The sequence below is a fragment of the Trichoderma ghanense genome (genome assembly GCF_004382785.1).
Source record: "Trichoderma ghanense strain CCMA-1212 chromosome Unknown scaffold_5, whole genome shotgun sequence".
In the NCBI taxonomy this organism is placed as follows: domain Eukaryota; kingdom Fungi; phylum Ascomycota; class Sordariomycetes; order Hypocreales; family Hypocreaceae; genus Trichoderma; species Trichoderma ghanense.
In genome coordinates this window covers 1,407,912-1,426,515 of record NW_027395668.1, presented here as the reverse complement: position 1 = coordinate 1,426,515, position 18,604 = coordinate 1,407,912, and the positions used below count along the sequence as shown (strand labels likewise).

Below are 18,604 nucleotides of genomic sequence, written 5' to 3'. Positions count from 1 at the left end.
ATGCAGAAGACAACTTGCAGGGGGCCACCAAGTAGATGGCCGAGTCACCAGCAACGAAAGTCTGAGCGACTCGAGATGTTGTCTCAAGACGAGCCATTTGATATGGCATCAGGGACTGATGATGTAGAGTGAGAGTCGAGTTCATAGGACGCGTTATGAACAGAGCAGCACCAGCTGGAGAGCGACGGGAGTCGTGTGCCGCAATGAGACGAAATAAGCATGCAGCCAACACCCGCCCAATTGCATGCCCGTGCATGGTTCGATCCACGCCCTTTGAGAACACTCGGAGTCCACCCCTCGAAGCCATCTAGCGGACCGAATCGCCGGGTCAGTGAGTGGGCTGTCGATGAAGTAATGCGCATCAAAGGGCATCAGTCAGGGCTCAGTCGACTGGATGTTTCAGGGCAAGAGGCTGTCGCTTGTTGATTCTGCTGGACACGTTCTTGTCCAAACTGTTTGCCGTTTTCTTGCTGACCGCGCCAGGTTGCGGTGAACCCGCGCTGACTAAAAGCGGGAGCGGAATGCTCCCTGTCGATGGCTTGAAACCAGAGACTTGACTGGTAAAAGAAGCCACCGGATTTCTTCGTCCTCGTGCTTCGTTACACTAGCGAAGGCGCGATTACCCTCGCACACGTCCTTTGTAATTCTCTCCTTATCTTTTAGTCGGACTTACCTCGTGGACTGGCAAACTACTAAGCCTTGGCGCAGGGCCAGCAGAGCGGACTGGTTGGACACGGAGCTCGTCAAAGGTCTGCTGGGCTCCCCCGAGGCCCCCCTTTTCTCCATTTCAACCTCCTCAAGGGCGGTTTTGCTGTCTTACGGAGCTTGCACCAGTCGATTCGCCCAGCCAGACAAAGTTCGAGGGTGACAAAGTTCAACGGCCGACGGCTCCTCCCGATCGTGCCGCTTCCGCTGCCTGTTGAACCGATCTGCTTGAGTCGCATCGCGTTGGTTCACATCTCCTCTTGTCCGGATCTCGCCCCACTGCTGGAGTCTCGGACCCTGTGACGGTTTCGGCGCCGGTCCTCATCGCCGGCACAAGGGGTTTCGGTGTGCACGCGCGTGTATGGTGGTCCACCCGGGGACGGATACAAGCAGCAGCGCCGGCTATACCATCGCGTCTCGAGCTGTGAGCCGAGCATAGTCTGAGAGTCTGACACGAGCCTCGGATCTGAGCGCGCCAGTCTTGGTCAGGTCTGTGTGGGTGACACGCGCGTTCAGATGACCGCGGCAATGGGGCTAGGCGAACTCATTGAGCGCGCCAGGCTGCCTTGCGTCTCACAATGGATCGTAAGTGATGTGTGCGAACGCCGCTCGGTTGAGAAGGCCACCGTCAACCATCATATGCGCTGCCGCTCATGTTATCGACAGGCCCACCCGCGTGAGACTCTATGCAGCTGGCTAACTGACAACCTCCCCCCGCGTGTTATAGAATGAGGACATCCGACCCATAGAGTCGGCCAGGCGGACATGGACGTTCTGGACTTTCCACAATTTTTGTGAGTGGCCCCGGATGGAGATTGACGTCGAACCCGGGTGATAGGCGAAGTAATAGCGAGCAAGGTTGCTGACGAAGAGCGATCCTCCTGGTTCCCCGTCTTCCAGGGTTGCTGATCAACTGCAACATTGCGACCTTCCTGACTGGGAGCGCGCTGATACCGTTGGGTCTGAACTGGTGGCAAGCCATCATTGGTACGTCCATTATCCCGATTCAACAGAAGCCGTTGCATCAATTGGCTGACGGCTGTGTGTAGCAATTGTGGTGGGAAACATTGTAGCCACCGCGGCAATTGTGGCCAGCTCGCTTGCAGGTGCCTACTATCACAGTGAGCCTCCTTTTCTCTTACATGACAGAAAGATGGCGTACTGAAGATGGTCCCTCTATAGTTGGCTTTTCCGTCTATAGTCGTGCCGTATGGGGCATGTGGGGATCCCACTTTGCCGTTTGGAACCGCATATTCTTGTCTCTCGGTATGGCGCCTTTCTGTATAACGTTGTATGGTGTTCTGGCTAATGCTTGAGTGCGCAGTTTGGTGCGTTAGATATTCAACACTCCGCTGTACCACTGGCAGTTTGTGCTGATAGCTGTTGTCCATAGGTACGGGTTCCAGACATGGGTTGGTGGACAGTGCTTCGAGCTTATCCTGCTGTCGTGGGATCCCAAGTATGCATCCCGCATTCCCAACCACATGCCCAAGAGCACGGGCATGACAACCGCCGAGTTCGTGTCGTACATCATCTTCTTCGTCATCAGTCTTCCGTTCCTGTGGATCCAGCCTCATCGTCTGCACAAGCTGTTCCTGTTTTCCAGCGTCGTGACCATAGTCTTCTTCGTGGTTGTCCTGATCTGGGCCCTGGCAACCATGGGCGAGGGGGGCTTTGGTGGCACCATGGACTCGTCAACCTCCATCCCCGAAGTCGGCGGACCGGGAAGTGTTGCATGGCTGATGGTGTACGGGGTAATGTGCACCATTGGCGCGATTGCTGCCGGCATCTTGAACCAGAACGACTTTGCGCGTCTGGCACGGACGCCGACGGACGCCGTCTGGGGCCAGCTTATCCCCTACGGCGCCTACAGCATCCTCACGTCCGTCATTGGGATCCTGGTCGTATCCGCCACCCAAGAGCGGTTTGGTGGGGAGGCCGTCTGGAACCCGCCGACCATCTTTGTTCGCCTGCTGGACAAGGACGACAGCCCCGGAACGAGGGCTGCGGTCTTCTTTGCCGGTGTTGCCTTGTGCATCTCTCAGATCGGCAGTAATGTGCCCGGGAATGCGCTGGCGGGCGGCATAGACCTGTCGTCCGTGTTCCCGCGGTACATCAACATCCGCAGAGGAGCCTACATCACGGCCCTGCTCAGCCCGGTTGTCAACCCCTGGCAGCTGGTGTGCAGGGCGACAACGTTCCTCTCCGTCTTGTCCAGCTACAGCGTCTTCCTCGCGCCGATGGCGGGCATGATGTTTGCCAGCTATGTCGTGGTGAACAGGCGCAAGATTAAGGTCGACGACTTGTACCAGGGCCACAGCGGCAGCATATACTGGTACACGTACGGCGTCAATTTCCGTGCGCCGATTGCGGTGAGTTCATGGAATCCTTTCGGATGGTGTATTCCCCAGGTCGATGCGAGTGAGGGCAAATGAACTGACTTCCGTTTCTTCTGCCAGTGGGCGGTGGGAGTTGTGCCTTGTTTGCCCGGTTTTATCGGGGCGGTGAATCGGTCCGTGTCGCTCCCTGAGGGCATGACGGAGCTCTTCTACCTCAATTATCTGTATGGATTCCTGGCGAGTGCCGGCGTCTACGTACTTCTTCACTGGATCTTCCCTGCCAGGAACGTCGACAGGTTTGTCAGGACGTCGCCGAGTCCGAAGGAAGTGCAGCAATTTTACTCGGACCGCTGGGAGGTGGCTCTGCATCAGGCGGCCCAGGTGCTATCAGACGACGATGGCTCGGGGATCATTCATATAACAGACGTGAACACCAAGTCGGAGCCTGCCGTGATGTTTTGATGAGCGTTTTTCTCTTATTCTGATGTCTGGAGCCTCTCTTTACCTAGAGAGGTACGGTTCACTGTCGGTCGACTTGAAACTTGTCTAAGTAGGTATCTCAGGTGGTGATATGCCGCCATGTTTGGGAGTTCAGGACGGGCTGATAGTATATGGGTAAAAGGGTCTACTTGGAAGCGCCATGCGAGCGAGTAATTGCAGACGAAAGCGATGTCCGATCTCTGTCGCTTGGGTATGGGATCCTTGTACTCGTACCTGACGGGCCTGATAATACGAAGTTGTGAAAGTATTCAGGTTACCGCCGCACTCGCCTTGCCATGCTCCTACATGACTAAGGTACTATACATATCCACCCTGCTCCTCGTCAACCACCTGGATATCAGTCAACTACAAATTCTGTCCCTGCTGTCGCAGAGTCTCGCATTCCGAGTGGCACATTAGAACATGGCTAGCGGGCACGGAAAAGAAGGCTTGCTGATCGTGTTCATTGAACGTTGTGATGGTGAGTGCGATTCCCGTTTCTCATGCGGTCATGCTACAGCACTTACAGGGCTCGCCCTCCACTAACGCTAGCCCGCGGCCCCTGACCGCCTCTCGGCTGTCGGCCCTTGTGCCTGAAAGCGCTAGCTGCCGGACCCCATAGGCGAACCGGCCAGCCCCAAGCCCCGTGCTGGTCACGTTACTGGCCCGCCAGGCTGCTATTGGCGGCGTCTGGTGATGGCCTCCCACATGTCTCGCTCGTTCCCCGCCCTGTCGGCCAACTTGGACGACGAGAGACGCTGCGTTGGACAGGCGCTGGGGCTGCTTCGCCGACGGACTCGACCCGAAACTGACCAGGCGCTGCCTCTCCGTCGCACACCTCCACCAGCCACGGCGCCGCGGACAAAGGGAGACCGACTGGCCGACCAGCCAGCCAGCCAACCAGCCACCAGCCCAACCCCCGAGGCCAGGCCCGGGACGGCCACCCAACGCAAAGTCACCTCGCCAGATCTGTTCCGTACCCCCGGGACACTGACGCCGCCCGAGACCATGCTGAGCGGCGCCGACGCGGCCCAGGGCCGCCCCCGCAAGTTCACCATTCAGAGCCAGTTCGGCCGGCCTCGACAGCCCCGGAGCCGCAAGAACCGGCCCTGCGACGCCTGCCGGAAGCGAAAGACGGCCTGTGTCATCACCTCGGAGCCTCCGTGTAAGTCCCGTCGCCCTTCGGCTGCCCCAATCTCTCGCCTTGCTGCGTGTGTGCCCTTGCATCTGTCGCGCTGTTGCCAAGTGGACGTCGATACAAGCCGAGCCGCTGAGCCTCAGGCGTGGAACAAAGTATGTTGTGCGTGTCTGCTGCGCGTCAGTGTGGGTTGATGTCGACAAGCCATCCATCGCCTCCCGCTCGATGCTACGCAGGCTTTCTGGCTGGGGTCGCACGTGTCCGCCTGCCGCCCGACCACAGATGGTTGGCACTGTTGTTGGCCGGCTCCCTCGTGGGCACCATCGTCTGTCTTGGGCAGCTATGTACTATATGGAGCTCGAGCTGCGTCACTGGCACCGTGGAGGTGTGCGCTGCTTTTCCAAGTGGGAGCGCGCTGGAGCGTCCCCTCTCCAGTCTGATGGTCCATACTCCACACACACGCTGCTGTATTCAGCCCTCCAGAGCTTCCGTTTCGTCCCATCGTGCTACATACATCTAAACATCTCAATCCCCGTCTCGCAGCGCCCCGAGTGCTAAACCTGTGGCTGCAGGTCTCTTTTGTAGGAACAGGGGGCTGCTCTGCAAATCTACGCCGGCCCCCGATGAGCTGTCTGCTCAGCATGAGAGTGCCGGTGAAAGTGCCACTGACAATGGCGCCTCCGATGCTGAACTTGTCACGCCTCCAGCCGTGGGCTCTTCGCCGGGCCAAGCGCGTCGCAGCGTCTCGCACTCTAGTCCGGCAGACACGGTCCAGTCGTCTGCAGGCCTCAGTGCTGCTGGGGAGCTGAGTCTGGAGCGGCAGCCGTTCGCGCACTCTGCCATGGTACATCAGGGCTTGATTCGCCAATCTGGACCGCCTGCGGATGGCCTGGATCAGCCCTCACGTGGCGTCTCTCCGCCGGTCCCTCCGGCATCCAACCTTCCTCTCCATACGCTTGAGGACAACTTCAACAGGACCGCGCACTCCATGGGACCGTCGGCTGAGCAAGACACGTATCTCTTGGATGCCTTCAGATGTCTCATCATCAGCGAAAAGGATGAGATCGATGCCAATATCATCCAGGTGTATCCTGGTGGCCACTCGGCGGACGATCGTCCAGTCCACTTCCTGCTCTTGGAGAATGAGAACCCCGAGTTCACCAACGAGGCAAAACAAGCGGCCTCGGACGGGACGGAGAGGCTTGTGTGGCCCTATGGCGAACGCTTGATACGTCTATACTTCAAGCACGTCCACCCCATATACCCCGTGGTCACCAAGACGCGGTTCCTTCGTCAGTACAAGACAAACAGGATGAAGATCCCCGCCTCGCTGCGTGGTGCCATCTACGGTTTGGCATGCGTTTTCTGGGACCGTGACCCGGCCATCAAGGAGCCATGCCCCTTCCAGCAGCATCAATGCATAGACCACGCCCACGAGGCTTTGAGGCGCGAGCATGAGAATCCCAATCTCTTCAGCCTTCAGGCAGGCCTTTTGCTCCATCACATCACGCCTCCTGACGTCGACAGTGTCGAGACACCGAGCATGTGGACCCTGACGGCGCAAACCACTGCATGTGCCCAAACGATGGGCCTTCACCAAGATCCAACGCACTGGAGCATTGAGCCGTGGGAGAAGCGGGTGAGGAAGAAGCTCTGGTGGGCGGTGTACGCCTCGGATTGCTGGTCTGCGGTCTGCCACGGGAATCCTCCGCACATCAGCCTCGACTCTTTCAGCACCATTCCACCCGACATGGACGACATTCGAGCCGACGAGACCGTGCCTGAAGACTTGCGATATCTGGTTGAGCCTGAGGATCCCGTTTCTCAGTCTACGGTGGCAACTCGATTCTTGCAGTTTGTCAACCTGACTATTGTCTTGAGAGAGGTGCTGGATTGCAGCTTGTAAGTCAAGATGAGTACTGTACAACAGCTTATTGTCGAGGGTGCCTGCTCACACGGCATCGTTGATGCAGCCAGGTTCGACCCAACCCGTCAAGTCTCACCGACAGGGAAACACAACTGGTCGTCTTGAGTGGAAAATTCAAAGATTGGCATAGCCTTCTCCCGCAATGCCTTGCCGTTGACCCCGAGAGGCGCCAGGATCCAGTCAGCAACTGTGAGACTATCGCCAACCTGATGGCCAAGAATCGGAAGCGAGTGCTAATCTGCTCGCCAAGGCCCTCTGCATCTCACGTATTACGCGACCCAGGCACTATTGTATCGAGGCTTGATGTACCCTGTCACTAGAGCGGCCAAGGCCAATCCCGAGTCGAGTCTTCGCAGGTGGTTCGCATCCGCTCTCAGCGAGTTTCAAAGCTTTGTGTGCTTTTTCAACTGCATTGCGGAGGAGGATTTGCGTGGCTTTTGGTGTCGTCGTAGGACTTTCCTCTTTTCTCTTCTCTCCTGGTTTCACCTTCTGGGCCTGGGAATTGATCGCACGTTGCAATGGCTAACAGGAACCAGATGCTCGGTCCCAGCTGATCTTGTGCGGAAACTTTCTCATCTACCTCTTTCTACTGGCCACTGACCAGCCTCACATCGAGGCTGCGTATCAGCTCCTGCAAGAGTTCCATCATTCTCTGAAGCGACTTGGCGAGACCACTCATAAGCCGGGGCGGCTTCTTCTCCGACCGGTCAGGCTCAGGCTGGATTCCTTCTTTCGCCAGGCTGCCACGATTTTGCGAGGGAATGAGGCGCCCGTTATGTCGCCTATAAACGGAACAGGCTAGACGCTGTGAGCGAAGAACCACTTACGCAGATTTAGTTCTTCCGTTTGGAATATAGATGTATCAGTCGAATATAATCAGCAGGACAGATTGTACATAGACATGTACACAGCATTGTCTCGGCATTTGCACGGCGTATCGGTTAGCCTTGGATACTTTGGACAAAGATGATAGACAGAATCAACCGCAAGCAAGGATATCGCACGCTTCCTAGGTTACCTCATGACACGAAATCCAGTCGGCATCCATTATCAAGACCATCACTACTTTGCTTTAGCATATGTACCGAGGCGCAGAGGAAAGAAAACAGCTTGTTCCGATAAGCTGGCCCCTTTAACGGATTGCTACTATGGAGGTATGTGAAAGATAAATTATCTTGGTATAAGCTGCCTCACTTGAACACGCTAATCTATCAGACATTGACATATACAGGTCATGCATGCAAACCTGGAAAGCTTCTTGAAACAGATGACGATAACCCGGTACCCCACGAAACCAATATATCCGCGAAATGATCAATCATACAGACCTCTGCAGCCCGAGCTGCGACCACAACTTCTGCGCAAACACGTTGCCAACCTCCCACTTCTTGGCCCCATGCGACAGAATGGCCGCAAAAGGGGACAGCCACACATCCACATTGCACTTGCACAGATGCACCCCATGCAGCCACACGTTGCCCCCCGTCAATATCCAATGGTCCACCTCGGGGCTCTGTCCCGCCCCCAGCGGCACGAACCCAAAGTCCAGCTCGCCCGCGAGCGGCATCGCGCTCATGCACGTGCACGCGGACGTCGTGTTCTGAATCCACGTCCAGAGGATGGCGGCGCCAGCGGCGATGGTCATGTGGGCTATCGGGTCGACGACTTCTGCTTTGAGATCGGAGGGGGAGGACGTCGTTGAGCCGTAGACGCGGTAGGCGAAGAGCGCGTGGGAGACGGCGACGCGGCCGTCTGGCGAGGAGGCCCATTCTCGGACCTGAGCGTTGCTGACGGCCGCTGTTGTCAACGAGGAGAGGTTGGCGGTGGGTGCGCCCGTGGGGGAGAGGACGGGCAGGTTCTGCATGTAGCTGTGGACGTCGGCGTAGATGTGCATGTTGAGGAGGTGGTACAGCATACTGGCGCTGAAGACGAAGGACGAGAAGCGGTTCCTGGCGGCCTGTTCCCAGCCTTCGTGGAAGGGCTCCTCCTTGGCAGAATATGCTCTCAGGAGGAAATCAATGTGCATCTTGTGCTGCTCCGGTTCTTTCCACAGGGACGTCATGCTGTCGAGCTGCAGCTTGCAGCGCTTCAAACGAGCCGATATCAGCTCCTTTTGGTCGGGAGAGACGCAGAGCGCTGGGTTGGGGCTGCCTCGCATCTTGTTGAGGATCCAGACGTAGTTCGTCACGCCCATCATGCGGATCTGGAGGTCTTCGACGAGGATGACTGGCGGAATGGGTTGCTGCGAGCCCATCGCGAGATCGCATATACGATACTGTGTGCGCTCGAGGGGTTCGGAGGGCCATCTCCGGAAGAAGACGTCCAGGCCGTAGGCGTTCCATTGGCCAAAGGTGGATGTCAGGCTCAGGCTCAATTCCTCGCGCTGTAGTAAGGGAGGTTGCTGGGTAAGGAGGGATATGTATGAATCGATCTTGAACATGTTTGTGCAGAGTCTGAGAAGTCAGTACTAACTCTCTAATAGCTCCAAATGATATAGCGCTTGAGTCACCTTTTCCATTTCTCCTTCATGGAAAACACCCAGGGGGGGAAATCGCCGCTGAAATGGATCCTGATTTGACGGTCGATGGCATCGGCGCTGAAGATTCCGAGATGTCGGAACACGGTGACGAGGAGGCTGAAGAGGAGAGGGGCCTTTTTCATGTGCTTTTCACGCTGCAGAGATGGGTTAGTCGGCAAAGTTTGAATGAATCTCGCCGGGCAGGTTGGTACGTACTCCGCTTTCAAAGGCGAAAATGATATTCAGAAGGGAGCTCTGCAGTGTCCGTAGCGGCCAGACGGCGGCTGGATCGTAGATTGTTTCTGTCTACGAGCAACATGTAAGTCAGCATCTCAGAACCCCTACCCCCTTATACTCAAGCACAACGACTTACCATTTCGTCCAGGAGGCGTTTGACCAGAACGCTATGAATGTCGAACAAGAGGTGGTTGTTCCCCTCGTTCTCGTGCCGCAACCAAGACCCTATCAAGAGGACGGTGCTCCGCAACCTGGCAGATTCCACCTCCTTCTCAAAGGTGGGAGCATGCAGCACCGGCCAGCGGTCGTGGAAGCGGCCAAAGTACGCATCGATGCACGCCGCGGACCACTTCTTCACTTCAGGGGGCGGTTGGCGCTGAGTTCTCGACGACGTTGATTTTGGTCTCGAGACGGCTTCGAGAACGAGTTGTAGGCCCTCGAGGGAGGCGGAAGACGGGTCTTGTTGCTGGAGCGACTCCTGGCTCACGGGTGCACTGTCTACATAAGTCACGGGCACGGCCTGATTTACACCAGACTGTGAGCCGCCAGAAGAGACTGAAGCTTCCGTGGAAGATCTTGGACCGTCTGGCGAGCGTGATCCATGGCTCGAGCGCAAGGAAGAAGCTGTACCTTGCCGGATGTTGGATGCGAGAACAGCGCCAGGCCCTCTGGTGAAGGCGCAGTTGATGCCTCTCTTTGTGCACAGACTGCATCGGGTGCCGCCATCGCAACGGATCTTGCTTGCGTGACAGGCATCACAGGCGCGGACTCGTTTCGGATCTGAGGGGGCAGAGCCATCGTGAAGTGTCAGATGGCGACGGAGGAGATCACTGCGACGACGGAGTTTTCTAACATTTAGCGTGTGTCTCTTTGGTTGTCCCATCAGGAGTTTGCAGCTTCTTCTTCTTATTCTTCCTCTTTGATTTCAACTATACACAGAGGGGGGGTGGGAAATGCACGTCAAACAAAAGGAAAGGATTATAGGAGGGCTGTTGTTCCTCCCAGTTTTCCACTCACCTGCGGCTGAACGACCGGGAACACACATGGCACGTGAAGGACGGACTGCCATGGACCGCCTGATGTCGCCGGAGATGCTCCTTTCTGAGAAAGCCTCTCCCGCAGTGGCACAGGTGACGCTCTCTCGGAGGGGGGCCCATTTCTCCTAAACCTGAACCCCGAACTCGAGAGGCGATTTAATATCTCCCACTTCCCGTCCGAAGGGGGGGAGGGGTGGTGGACTCGCTTTTTGATTTTGCTGTTACCTAAGAGCGAGGGAGAACAGGGAAAACGCTGCCGGGGGTTTCGTTGCAGATGAGAGATGTGGCGCGGGAAGATCCGGTGATGATTGGGGAGGGGCCGTATTAGGCAAATGCTGGTATCTTGCTGAATGTGCGACTCTGGGGATGTTGGTGTGCTTCTCCCACCGGAGCCGAGACCGATGGGTCGAGATGCAGCCGGAAAGCGGACTACAGCGCAAGATTCTCAAAAGTACTTTGAGGTTGAAAAGAATTGACGAGATACAGTGGCGGTAATTTGATGGCAACTAGAGAGCAATGCAACCCACAGCCGCAAGTCGACCGTTTGGCGATGCAGCCGTGCAAGTGCAGTTGGTTGGCGAGATGCCACTACAATCGGGATCGAGCTTGGTGGTGAGGCGGGATCGGAGCCGTGGTGGGATGCGAGGATGGGGATTAGAGAACTTGGATCGTTTGGTCAGGGGCCGATGATGCACGCCCAACGGAATTAAAGACGAAACATTACCGAATGACTCAGGATGCGAGTAAGAAGAGACACCAGGAAGAAAAAGAAAAAAAGAAGAAAGGTGAAAGAAAGAAGCCACCGGACTGTCAGTGGGATGACAGGTCAAGGATCCTCGGGAGGCCGATGGGGGATGATAAATCTGCACCCCCGGCAAACCACTGACGGCTTACACGCTTCAGCGACTTTCATGCAGCGAAGAGAGCCAAGAGCCTCGGCCATCCCACTTTCTGGGGGTTCTGACGGCAGCGCCTTCGGTGAGGGCTGGCATTCCTCGGCGTCTCCCACTCCCGATCGAGGCTAGTCGGGGCCTGTCTCAGCTGCTTCTTCTCTTTAGTAGCAGGACTAGACTGCAGTACTTCATTCTCAGCTTTGGGCCGTCAGCTCACAATGAGCACTGGAGAAAGGCCTGGGGGTTGGTCCAGGTGCTAGAATTACTTGTAGCATGTAGTGGCTGGCGGACGGGCTCGGGAAGTGATCCGAAGTGTCCACACTCTAAGTAGCCAGGGGGAGAGAGTTGCTGCTGATGACGGTGTAGTTCGCAGATGGTGGGCTCATAAGAAGGGGAGGAAGATGATGAAACGGAAGCTGCATATCAGTTTCCCCCACAATCGAAAGCGCGCGGCTGTGGTGTAGCAGGAGGATCGATTGGATTAACCGAGGCAAGGCGGCGAGATGAACGGAACAATCTTGATCATGCGATTGTGTCGACGGCGATGGGGATTGCATAATCGCGGGGATATGGCCAAGCAGATTGGAGCATCGACGTAGTGATGCGAGGCTGCTTGGAAATCAGTGTGGGAGAGGCAAAGATGGCTCTTTTGCCTCGATGGGGGGAAGACGAAGTTGATGCTACGGTTCATGGATAGGGTGCCAGGTTCAAGATATAAAGACGGCCAGGATGCCTTGATCCAAGTTGCTTTCGACTCCGGTCGACAACTCTCGAGCATCTGTGCAACCATTCACAGCATTCACTTACACACTCTTCACTTACACACAACAACATCATCATCACCACCCAAGCAATGGCCACCGCCCTAAAGAACATCGCCCTCGTCGGCGCCAGCGGCAACGTCGGCAAGGTCCTCCTCCCCGCCCTCCTCGCCTCCAACTTCACCGTCACCGTCCTCCGCCGCGCCTCCTCCTCCCCCTCCACGATCCCCGACGGCGTGCGCACCGTCGACGTCGACTTCACCTCGGTCGACTCCCTAACCGCCGCCCTCGCCGGCCAGGACGCCGTCGTGTCCACCGTCGGCAGCGCCGCCCTCGGCGCCGAGCAAAAGAAGCTCGTCGACGCCGCCGTTGCCGCCGGCGTCAAGCGCTTCCTGCCCTCCGAGTTCGGCTGCGACCTGGCCAACCCGCTCGCCGCCAAGCTGCCCGTCTTCGCGCCCAAGGTCGAGGTCGCGCGGTACCTCGAGGAGAAGGCCCAGGCGACGCCGCTCACGTACACGTTTGTCTACACCGGGCCGTTTTTCGACTGGGGCCTGCAGTACGACTTCATCTTCCGCAGCGCCGGCGCCCGCCCGCTGCTGTACGACGGGGGCAACGCCGTCTTTAGCACGTCGACGCTCGACGCTGTTGCCCAGGCCGTCGTCGCCGTCTTGTCTAAGCCTGAGGAGACCAAGAACCGGGCCGTCAAGTTCCAGAGCGCGGCTATTTCGCAGGCGCAGCTGCTGGAGATTGCAAAGGAGGTTGCGCCGGAGAGGGACTGGCAGCCGGAGGTTGTTAAGCTGGATGATCTCACCAAGGCTGCTGACGAGAGGCTTGCAAAGGGACTCTTTGACGGCGAGACGTTTGCGCCTTATATCTTGCGTGCGATCAATGATGAGCGGTACGGACCCAAGTTTGAGGAGCTGGATAATGAGCTGTTGGGGATTAAGCAGTTGACTGAGGAGGAGATCAAGGCGATTGTCAAGGAGAAGCTTAACAACTAGGTTTGTTGCACGCGGATGGCTCTGAATGTATTGTAGCGTGATATGCCTTGTCCTGCAATAGATGAAATTTGTGTCTTGTACATTTAATTGACTCTGAGTGTAAGTCATTGGTGACATGCCTATCCTAAACGAAGCTATAGTCACTGCATTTAATGAGCCCTTATAACACGATTGGTCGATGGTCACTCCCAATGAACGAGGTGACTGAAATCGCCCGCTTAACCATGGTAAGGAAGCATAAAAGGCGCATTGAATGACAGGAGTCGAGTAAATAGATCTCTCAATGTTATAACTAGCCTCTCCGATCTCCATCTCACCTTCAGCATATCCCAAACAACTCTCAAGCCTCAAGTGTGGACGTGATTCATCACACCCATAGTCTCCCCGACATTAGACATGGAAGACTCCCTGTACGGCTTCAGATTCAAATCCCAGACTTCTCTCCTCGTCTCAGACCAGCACGAGATCGACGATGCGGAAATAGAGCCCATGCAATGGCAGAAGAAGTGTCGGCAACACGAGGTATGACTTCGCAAGCATACCGTTGATAGCCAACTGTCTCTGCTAACGAATCGAGGGATACCATCTGCAGCCGCGTCACAACTATTACGACGAAGCAACCCAGACGCCGAATTGGGAGTATCGAGACCAGCGTGTCGATGCTCCTTTTACCCTGACGCCCCGAAGATACGAAGCAGATGGAGGCCAAAGCAAACCCACAGCTTGGACCGGGGGAGGTGCTGTAACTGTCCAAATCGACGGTGACTCAGACAGATGGAAACGCCAGCTCCTGTGGCATCAGACCGAATCTCCAGGTCATCGTCCCAGCTGTCCAACACCTCAGCCCATCAGGATGGAAAAGCAAGTCTCCGACGAGAGCATGCAGATGTTCGCAGAGGCCGAACCATTCGAGACAGGAGATGTCTCCTACGACGATATCAAGAACTCAATTGCTCATCAGCATATCAAATGCGAGGGCGGCTCTGACGTTTCATCGGTCACGATGGAGGACGTGTGCGTAGATGATCAGGTCGCGGAACGTCGGACGGCTGTTCATCCTGATGACCGGTGGCTGATGGATCTATTTTTCATCGAGGACGGTTCTCTCTCTGACGAGTCTGGTGGGGATGTAGTCGACGCAGGGATTCGACAGCAACTGCATGAGGCGAACGGCGAAACCGAGGACATGTGGCAATAGATTGGTTCGATGGGTGACGGAGGAAAGGAATTCGACTCGGAACAGGGTGATGGAGAAGAAGACGAGGCATTCAGTCGTGTGTATCATAATGAGGTCTGTAGACAATATAAAGACATGCTCGCTCGCTGCTCCCCCTTCGCAACTTTCCACCCTCCCCAAGAGATGCCGAGATGGACACGTATAGCCAAACAAATCTTGAGAAAGAGTAACAACCCAGACGCAGGACACCAAGCGTCCAACATCCACCCCATCAACCCCCCTACTCATCATCCGACTCATCCACACTCTTCACAGCCGCCTGCTCCGGCGGAAACTTCATCTTCCTCGTCCCCTCGGCCCCCCATCCGCCCAGCCCCCCTCCTGCGCCCGCGCCCACGAACCCCGACGCCGGCCCGACGCTGATCTTGCCCGCGGGCTGGTTCTTGCCCACGCCGGGCTGCGTCTCGGCCCAGGCGTTGAGCTGGTCGCGCGTCTTGCCGGTGTGCTTGAGGATGTCTTCGTCCGTGAGGCCCGGGCCGCGCTTCTTGTCTTCGTAGCGGCGGTAGACGCTCTTTTTCTTGTCTGTGGTGTTGGGCGAGTCTGAGGAAGAGGGGGAGGAGGAGGAGTTGCCCATTGTTGCTGCTGTTTGCTCTTGATGATGTTTGTAGTTGGGTTGAATTATACAATTGTGCTTGTCGTCATGCCCAGATCGGCATCGTTGCGTATATGACGACCAAAAAGCATCCGCAGAGAATGGCAGATCAATGGCCGACATAGATTTTGTCTGCACGTCCCACAGCCTCACGCTAGACGCGGTCAGCCATCCAGCTGAACCCCAGACACTCTCTCCTCTTTATTAAGCATATCCGGATTATGCTTCCCAGAGCAGTTGGATCTGCCCCCGTCCAACACAATTTCGCCTCGCCCAGCTCCTTCAAGGCAGATCAAAGGAATGCGGGGTTAACGGTCAGAACGGGCCGAAGGGAAAAGGCGTCTGTGACACGTTCAGCCTCACGGATGGTGGGAGGGGGATCAGCCGAGGCTCGACGCGTCTTCTCGGGACTGTGTGTAAACGTGGTGCATCAGATATTCCTGCTGTTGGCCAGAGGCGAGGCAAGATTGAGTTGCTACACCCGTCACCAGCTCGAGTCACGGGTCGCCTCCTCCTTGTTCAGCTTCAGCTTCAGCCTCATCACCGGGTCCGGCAGCAGGTTCCGGCCCGGGCCCCGGAGTAGCGGATGGAGGAGCTGATGAAGTAGCAGTATTTGGCGAAGCAGTCGCCGAAGCAGCTGAAGAAGCAGCACCAGCACCATCGCCAACAGCGGACGCAGACGCAGATGCATGCTCGGGCACATGCACGGACACAGAGTTGGACGCCTCCCCCGTCCTCTTCTTCTTGATGCTCTGCACCCCAGACGACGTCCTCCGCCCTCCCCCCGCCGGCCTCTTATACCCCAGCTTCCGCAGCGCGTGCCGGATGCAGTACTCGCCGACGTCCCAGCCCAGCGCCTGCGGGATCTTGGCGTACGGCATCCGCTCGTTGGCCGGGGACGCGGCCATGAAGGCCTTGAGCTGCTCGACCTGGGCCTCGCTCAGCTTGCTCGGCCGGCCGGGCCGCGTGATGGGCGTCTCGGCGTGCGAGAGGGCGTACTGCACCTGGCCCAGCGACAGGCCCAGCTCGCGGCTGATGGCCGACTGCGTGTAGCCCAGGCGGCGCATGAGCTGGCAGTCGCGTCGCTGGTCGCGCGTCGTGTCGGGGCGCCTGGAGAGCTCTGGCTCTGGAGCTTGCTCTGGCTCTGGAGCTTGCTCTGGCTCTGGCATGCTGGCGGATGATGGGTGAGCAACTCGAGGAGAGAGCGATGTGATGATGACATGTGCTCTGGAGCAGTAGTCAGGTTGAGTGTCTCTTATAACAGAGAACAACTGACAAAGGGTAAAATTGGTTGACGACAACCCTACCGGTTTGTGTGTGGGGAAGCAATTTACTTATACTGTGGTAATAACCCTCCTCCTCCTCCTCCCCGTCCACCTGCAGTCGGTCCCTGTAAGTGGAATGCCGTTGGCTTATCACATCAACCCAGCAGTTCCGCTCATCTCAAACAATTGATAGCGTGTATGTACTATCGCTCTGCGCCTATCGAGTTCATCTGCATGCATTATTCATGTCTTGCCCCTTGTGGCGTAACGTACTGTAGAGCAAAGGGGGGTGGGAATACGAAGACGACCACGCAAAAGATTTCAAATTATCCGTCGGTATGTATACGCAGTTGGAAGAAGTTCCACAACAACGAACAAGGCCCATGGCAAGCCTCAACTCTACAGCAAATGCTCACTTTTCAATGCATATAGAATTCATGCAGGATTCTTCATACGATTTTACCGCAATCACGAAGCATTCAGAATCATTAGGTTTCTGTTTTTTAGACAAAGTCTTTTTTTTTTCATCATTCCCTTTCTATGCTTGTTTCTATCCTCCTCTTTTGCTTCCAGTGTCTCTTGCTCATCTCGCCTTTTTCTTGTCTTACGCATGAGGAGCCAGGCCCAGCGTGTTGTTGCCAATGTTGAACGCCACAAACTGCGACTTGAAGAAGATGTCGCCGTAGACACCCAGGCCGCCCTGCGTCGTTGCCTGAAGACCACCAAAGCAAGCTGTCGAAACATTGTCAGCCATCGAGACCTCTTGAACATACAAACATGACGGGGTTAGCAACTTACTGTTTCCCTGAACCGGCGCAAAGTTGAGGTCCGAACCGCTGATCCGGGCCACATACTTTCCGCCAACGTCCAGATCCAAGTCGGGCAGCTGTGCATCGCACGGGACGGTAAAGCCACCAGCCTGCGAGTCGTTCTGCGCGCCCTGGACCTTTGAGTAGTAGCCCTGGACGATGATGGGATCGGCCAGCAGGAGAGTCGTGCCAGTGTCGGCAATGGCCTGGCCGCCGGCCGTGGCCTGCTGCGTCGCGCCGCCGTCGACGGCAAACGACTCGCTGCTAAACTGCCAGAAGCCCTGCGAGTTGTCGACGTCGACCCAGGTCAGGTCGCCCTGGAAGGCCGAGGCGTCGACGGCGCCAAACGTGTACGTGCCGGGCTGGCCCTTCTTGAGGTCGGCGGTGAAGACGGGCTCGGCGAGGGAGCTCTGGACGTTGTCGAGGAACGTCTTCTGCTGCTGCGGCTGGACGGTGTTGAGCTTGGAGAAGGCCAGGCCCATGAGCCCGTCGTTCTGCTGGTCGTCGACAAACTGCTGCGTGACGGCCGTGGCGATTTCGACGGCCTGGGCATCAAAGACGGCGCCGCCCACGTCGACAACGTCGGTGCCGACGACGCCCTCGGCGCCGGAGCCGTCGCCGTACTGGACGAGGAACTGCGCGCCCTGGATCTGCTTGAACGTCTTGCTCTTGGTGGGATCGTACAGCGTGTGGCCGGCCGTCAGCGAGGGGTCCATGGCCGTGTTGAAGACCCAGAGGTCAGACGAGCCCGTGTCGAAGTCGAGGTTGAGCGTCTGGCCGCCGATCTTGACGGGGGACAGGAACTCGACGTCGTTGCCCTCGGGGGTGTTTGTGACGCTTCCGACCTGGCCGGAGGCGGGCTGGGTTGGGGCTGGGGCTGGGGCAGCCTGAGTCTGGTTTCCTCCGGCAGCTTGGCCCTGACCTTGACCTTGACCTTGACCGTTGCCGTTTCCATTGCCGTGGTGATGTCTTCCGCTGCCGGCATTGGCATTGGCATCATCGTTTCCTCCGTTCCCACCATTGCCCCCAAGCAAGCCAAGCTCACCCAAGAGATCCAACAACGACCGCCTGCTCTTCGTCTTCGCAGCAGCAGCAGCAGCCTCCTGCGCAGCCGCCGCTCTCCGGGCCACGACGGCCGCCTCGCGCACCGCCAGCGCGTCCTTGAGGTCCTGGGGCATGGTCCAGCCGAACTTGCGGTACGCCTTGGCCATGGCCTTGAGGCCGTCGTTGCCGGTGAAGTTGGGGTTGGCCCTCCGCTCGACCTTGAAGGAGCCGCGTTTCTGGATGGGGATGGCCGAGGCCGAGACCAGGGCGATGAGGCCCAGGAAGAGGGCCGTTATGAGGAGTCGTGAGTGCATTTTGGATGGCTCTGTCTTGTACTTTTGTATGGGATATACAAAAAAAAGAATCGCGGCAATGGATTGGGAAAAGGAGAGTTGATTTGATGTGTATATACAAGAAAAGGGATATAAAAAACCACACCAGGTGGTTGTTGAAGAGAACGGAAGAAGAAAGGAAGAAGGAAAAGGGAAACGAAGAAAAAAAAAAAGACTTTGTTGTTTCGGTCCCTCACAGAGGTCTGGCCAAGAAAAGAAGAAAAAGAAGAGACGCAAACGAAGAGAGAGATTAGTATATATATATATATATATATGCTCTCCTATAGAT

At 56.7% G+C, this 18,604-nt stretch overlaps 8 protein-coding genes across 8 annotated transcripts; 3 read left to right on the top strand and 5 right to left on the bottom strand.

Moving 5' to 3' along the window:
- Window positions 1–1,121: 1,121 nt before the first annotated feature.
- CCMA1212_005457 (Allantoin permease) lies at window positions 1,122–7,391 on the top strand (the record flags this gene model as incomplete). Its single annotated transcript, XM_073702715.1, is given in 12 exon segments — window positions 1,122–1,290; window positions 1,433–1,499; window positions 1,606–1,692; window positions 1,755–1,826; window positions 1,907–1,971; window positions 2,043–3,077; window positions 3,165–3,425; window positions 4,131–4,255; window positions 5,206–6,564; window positions 6,636–6,855; window positions 6,872–7,037; window positions 7,126–7,391. The coding sequence occupies 12 exon segments, from the start codon at window positions 1,222–1,224 to the stop codon at window positions 7,389–7,391; spliced, it is 3,792 nt and encodes a 1,263-aa protein (XP_073559202.1). The 5' UTR covers window positions 1,122–1,221.
- Window positions 7,176–7,612, bottom strand: CCMA1212_005456 (uncharacterized protein; the record flags this gene model as incomplete). The annotated part of the gene is made up of 2 exons (XM_073702714.1): window positions 7,176–7,371; window positions 7,608–7,612. The coding sequence occupies 2 exons, from the start codon at window positions 7,610–7,612 to the stop codon at window positions 7,176–7,178; spliced, it is 201 nt and encodes a 66-aa protein (XP_073559201.1).
- Window positions 7,613–7,907: 295 nt separating this feature from the next.
- Window positions 7,908–10,501, bottom strand: CCMA1212_005455 (uncharacterized protein; the record flags this gene model as incomplete). Its single annotated transcript, XM_073702713.1, has 5 exons — window positions 7,908–9,042; window positions 9,099–9,262; window positions 9,324–9,413; window positions 9,481–10,192; window positions 10,362–10,501. The coding sequence occupies 5 exons, from the start codon at window positions 10,499–10,501 to the stop codon at window positions 7,908–7,910; spliced, it is 2,241 nt and encodes a 746-aa protein (XP_073559200.1).
- Window positions 10,502–12,127: 1,626 nt separating this feature from the next.
- Window positions 12,128–13,036, top strand: CCMA1212_005454 (Isoflavone reductase-like protein P3; the record flags this gene model as incomplete). Its single annotated transcript, XM_073702712.1, has 1 exon — window positions 12,128–13,036. One exon carries the CDS (start codon window positions 12,128–12,130, stop codon window positions 13,034–13,036), a length of 909 nt encoding a protein of 302 aa, XP_073559199.1.
- A 396-nt stretch (window positions 13,037–13,432) lies between these two features.
- Window positions 13,433–14,234, top strand: CCMA1212_005453 (uncharacterized protein; the record flags this gene model as incomplete). The annotated part of the gene is made up of 2 exons (XM_073702711.1): window positions 13,433–13,558; window positions 13,614–14,234. 2 exons carry the CDS (start codon window positions 13,433–13,435, stop codon window positions 14,232–14,234), a joined length of 747 nt encoding a protein of 248 aa, XP_073559198.1.
- Window positions 14,235–14,493: 259 nt separating this feature from the next.
- Window positions 14,494–14,847, bottom strand: CCMA1212_005452 (uncharacterized protein; the record flags this gene model as incomplete). The annotated part of the gene is made up of 1 exon (XM_073702710.1): window positions 14,494–14,847. The coding sequence occupies one exon, from the start codon at window positions 14,845–14,847 to the stop codon at window positions 14,494–14,496; it is 354 nt and encodes a 117-aa protein (XP_073559197.1).
- A 515-nt stretch (window positions 14,848–15,362) lies between these two features.
- Window positions 15,363–16,034, bottom strand: CCMA1212_005451 (uncharacterized protein; the record flags this gene model as incomplete). The annotated part of the gene is made up of 1 exon (XM_073702709.1): window positions 15,363–16,034. The coding sequence occupies one exon, from the start codon at window positions 16,032–16,034 to the stop codon at window positions 15,363–15,365; it is 672 nt and encodes a 223-aa protein (XP_073559196.1).
- Window positions 16,035–16,734: 700 nt separating this feature from the next.
- CCMA1212_005450 (Aspartic protease pep1) lies at window positions 16,735–18,297 on the bottom strand (the record flags this gene model as incomplete). Its single annotated transcript, XM_073702708.1, has 2 exons — window positions 16,735–16,862; window positions 16,929–18,297. The coding sequence occupies 2 exons, from the start codon at window positions 18,295–18,297 to the stop codon at window positions 16,735–16,737; spliced, it is 1,497 nt and encodes a 498-aa protein (XP_073559195.1).
- Between the last annotated feature and the right edge of the window lie 307 nt (window positions 18,298–18,604).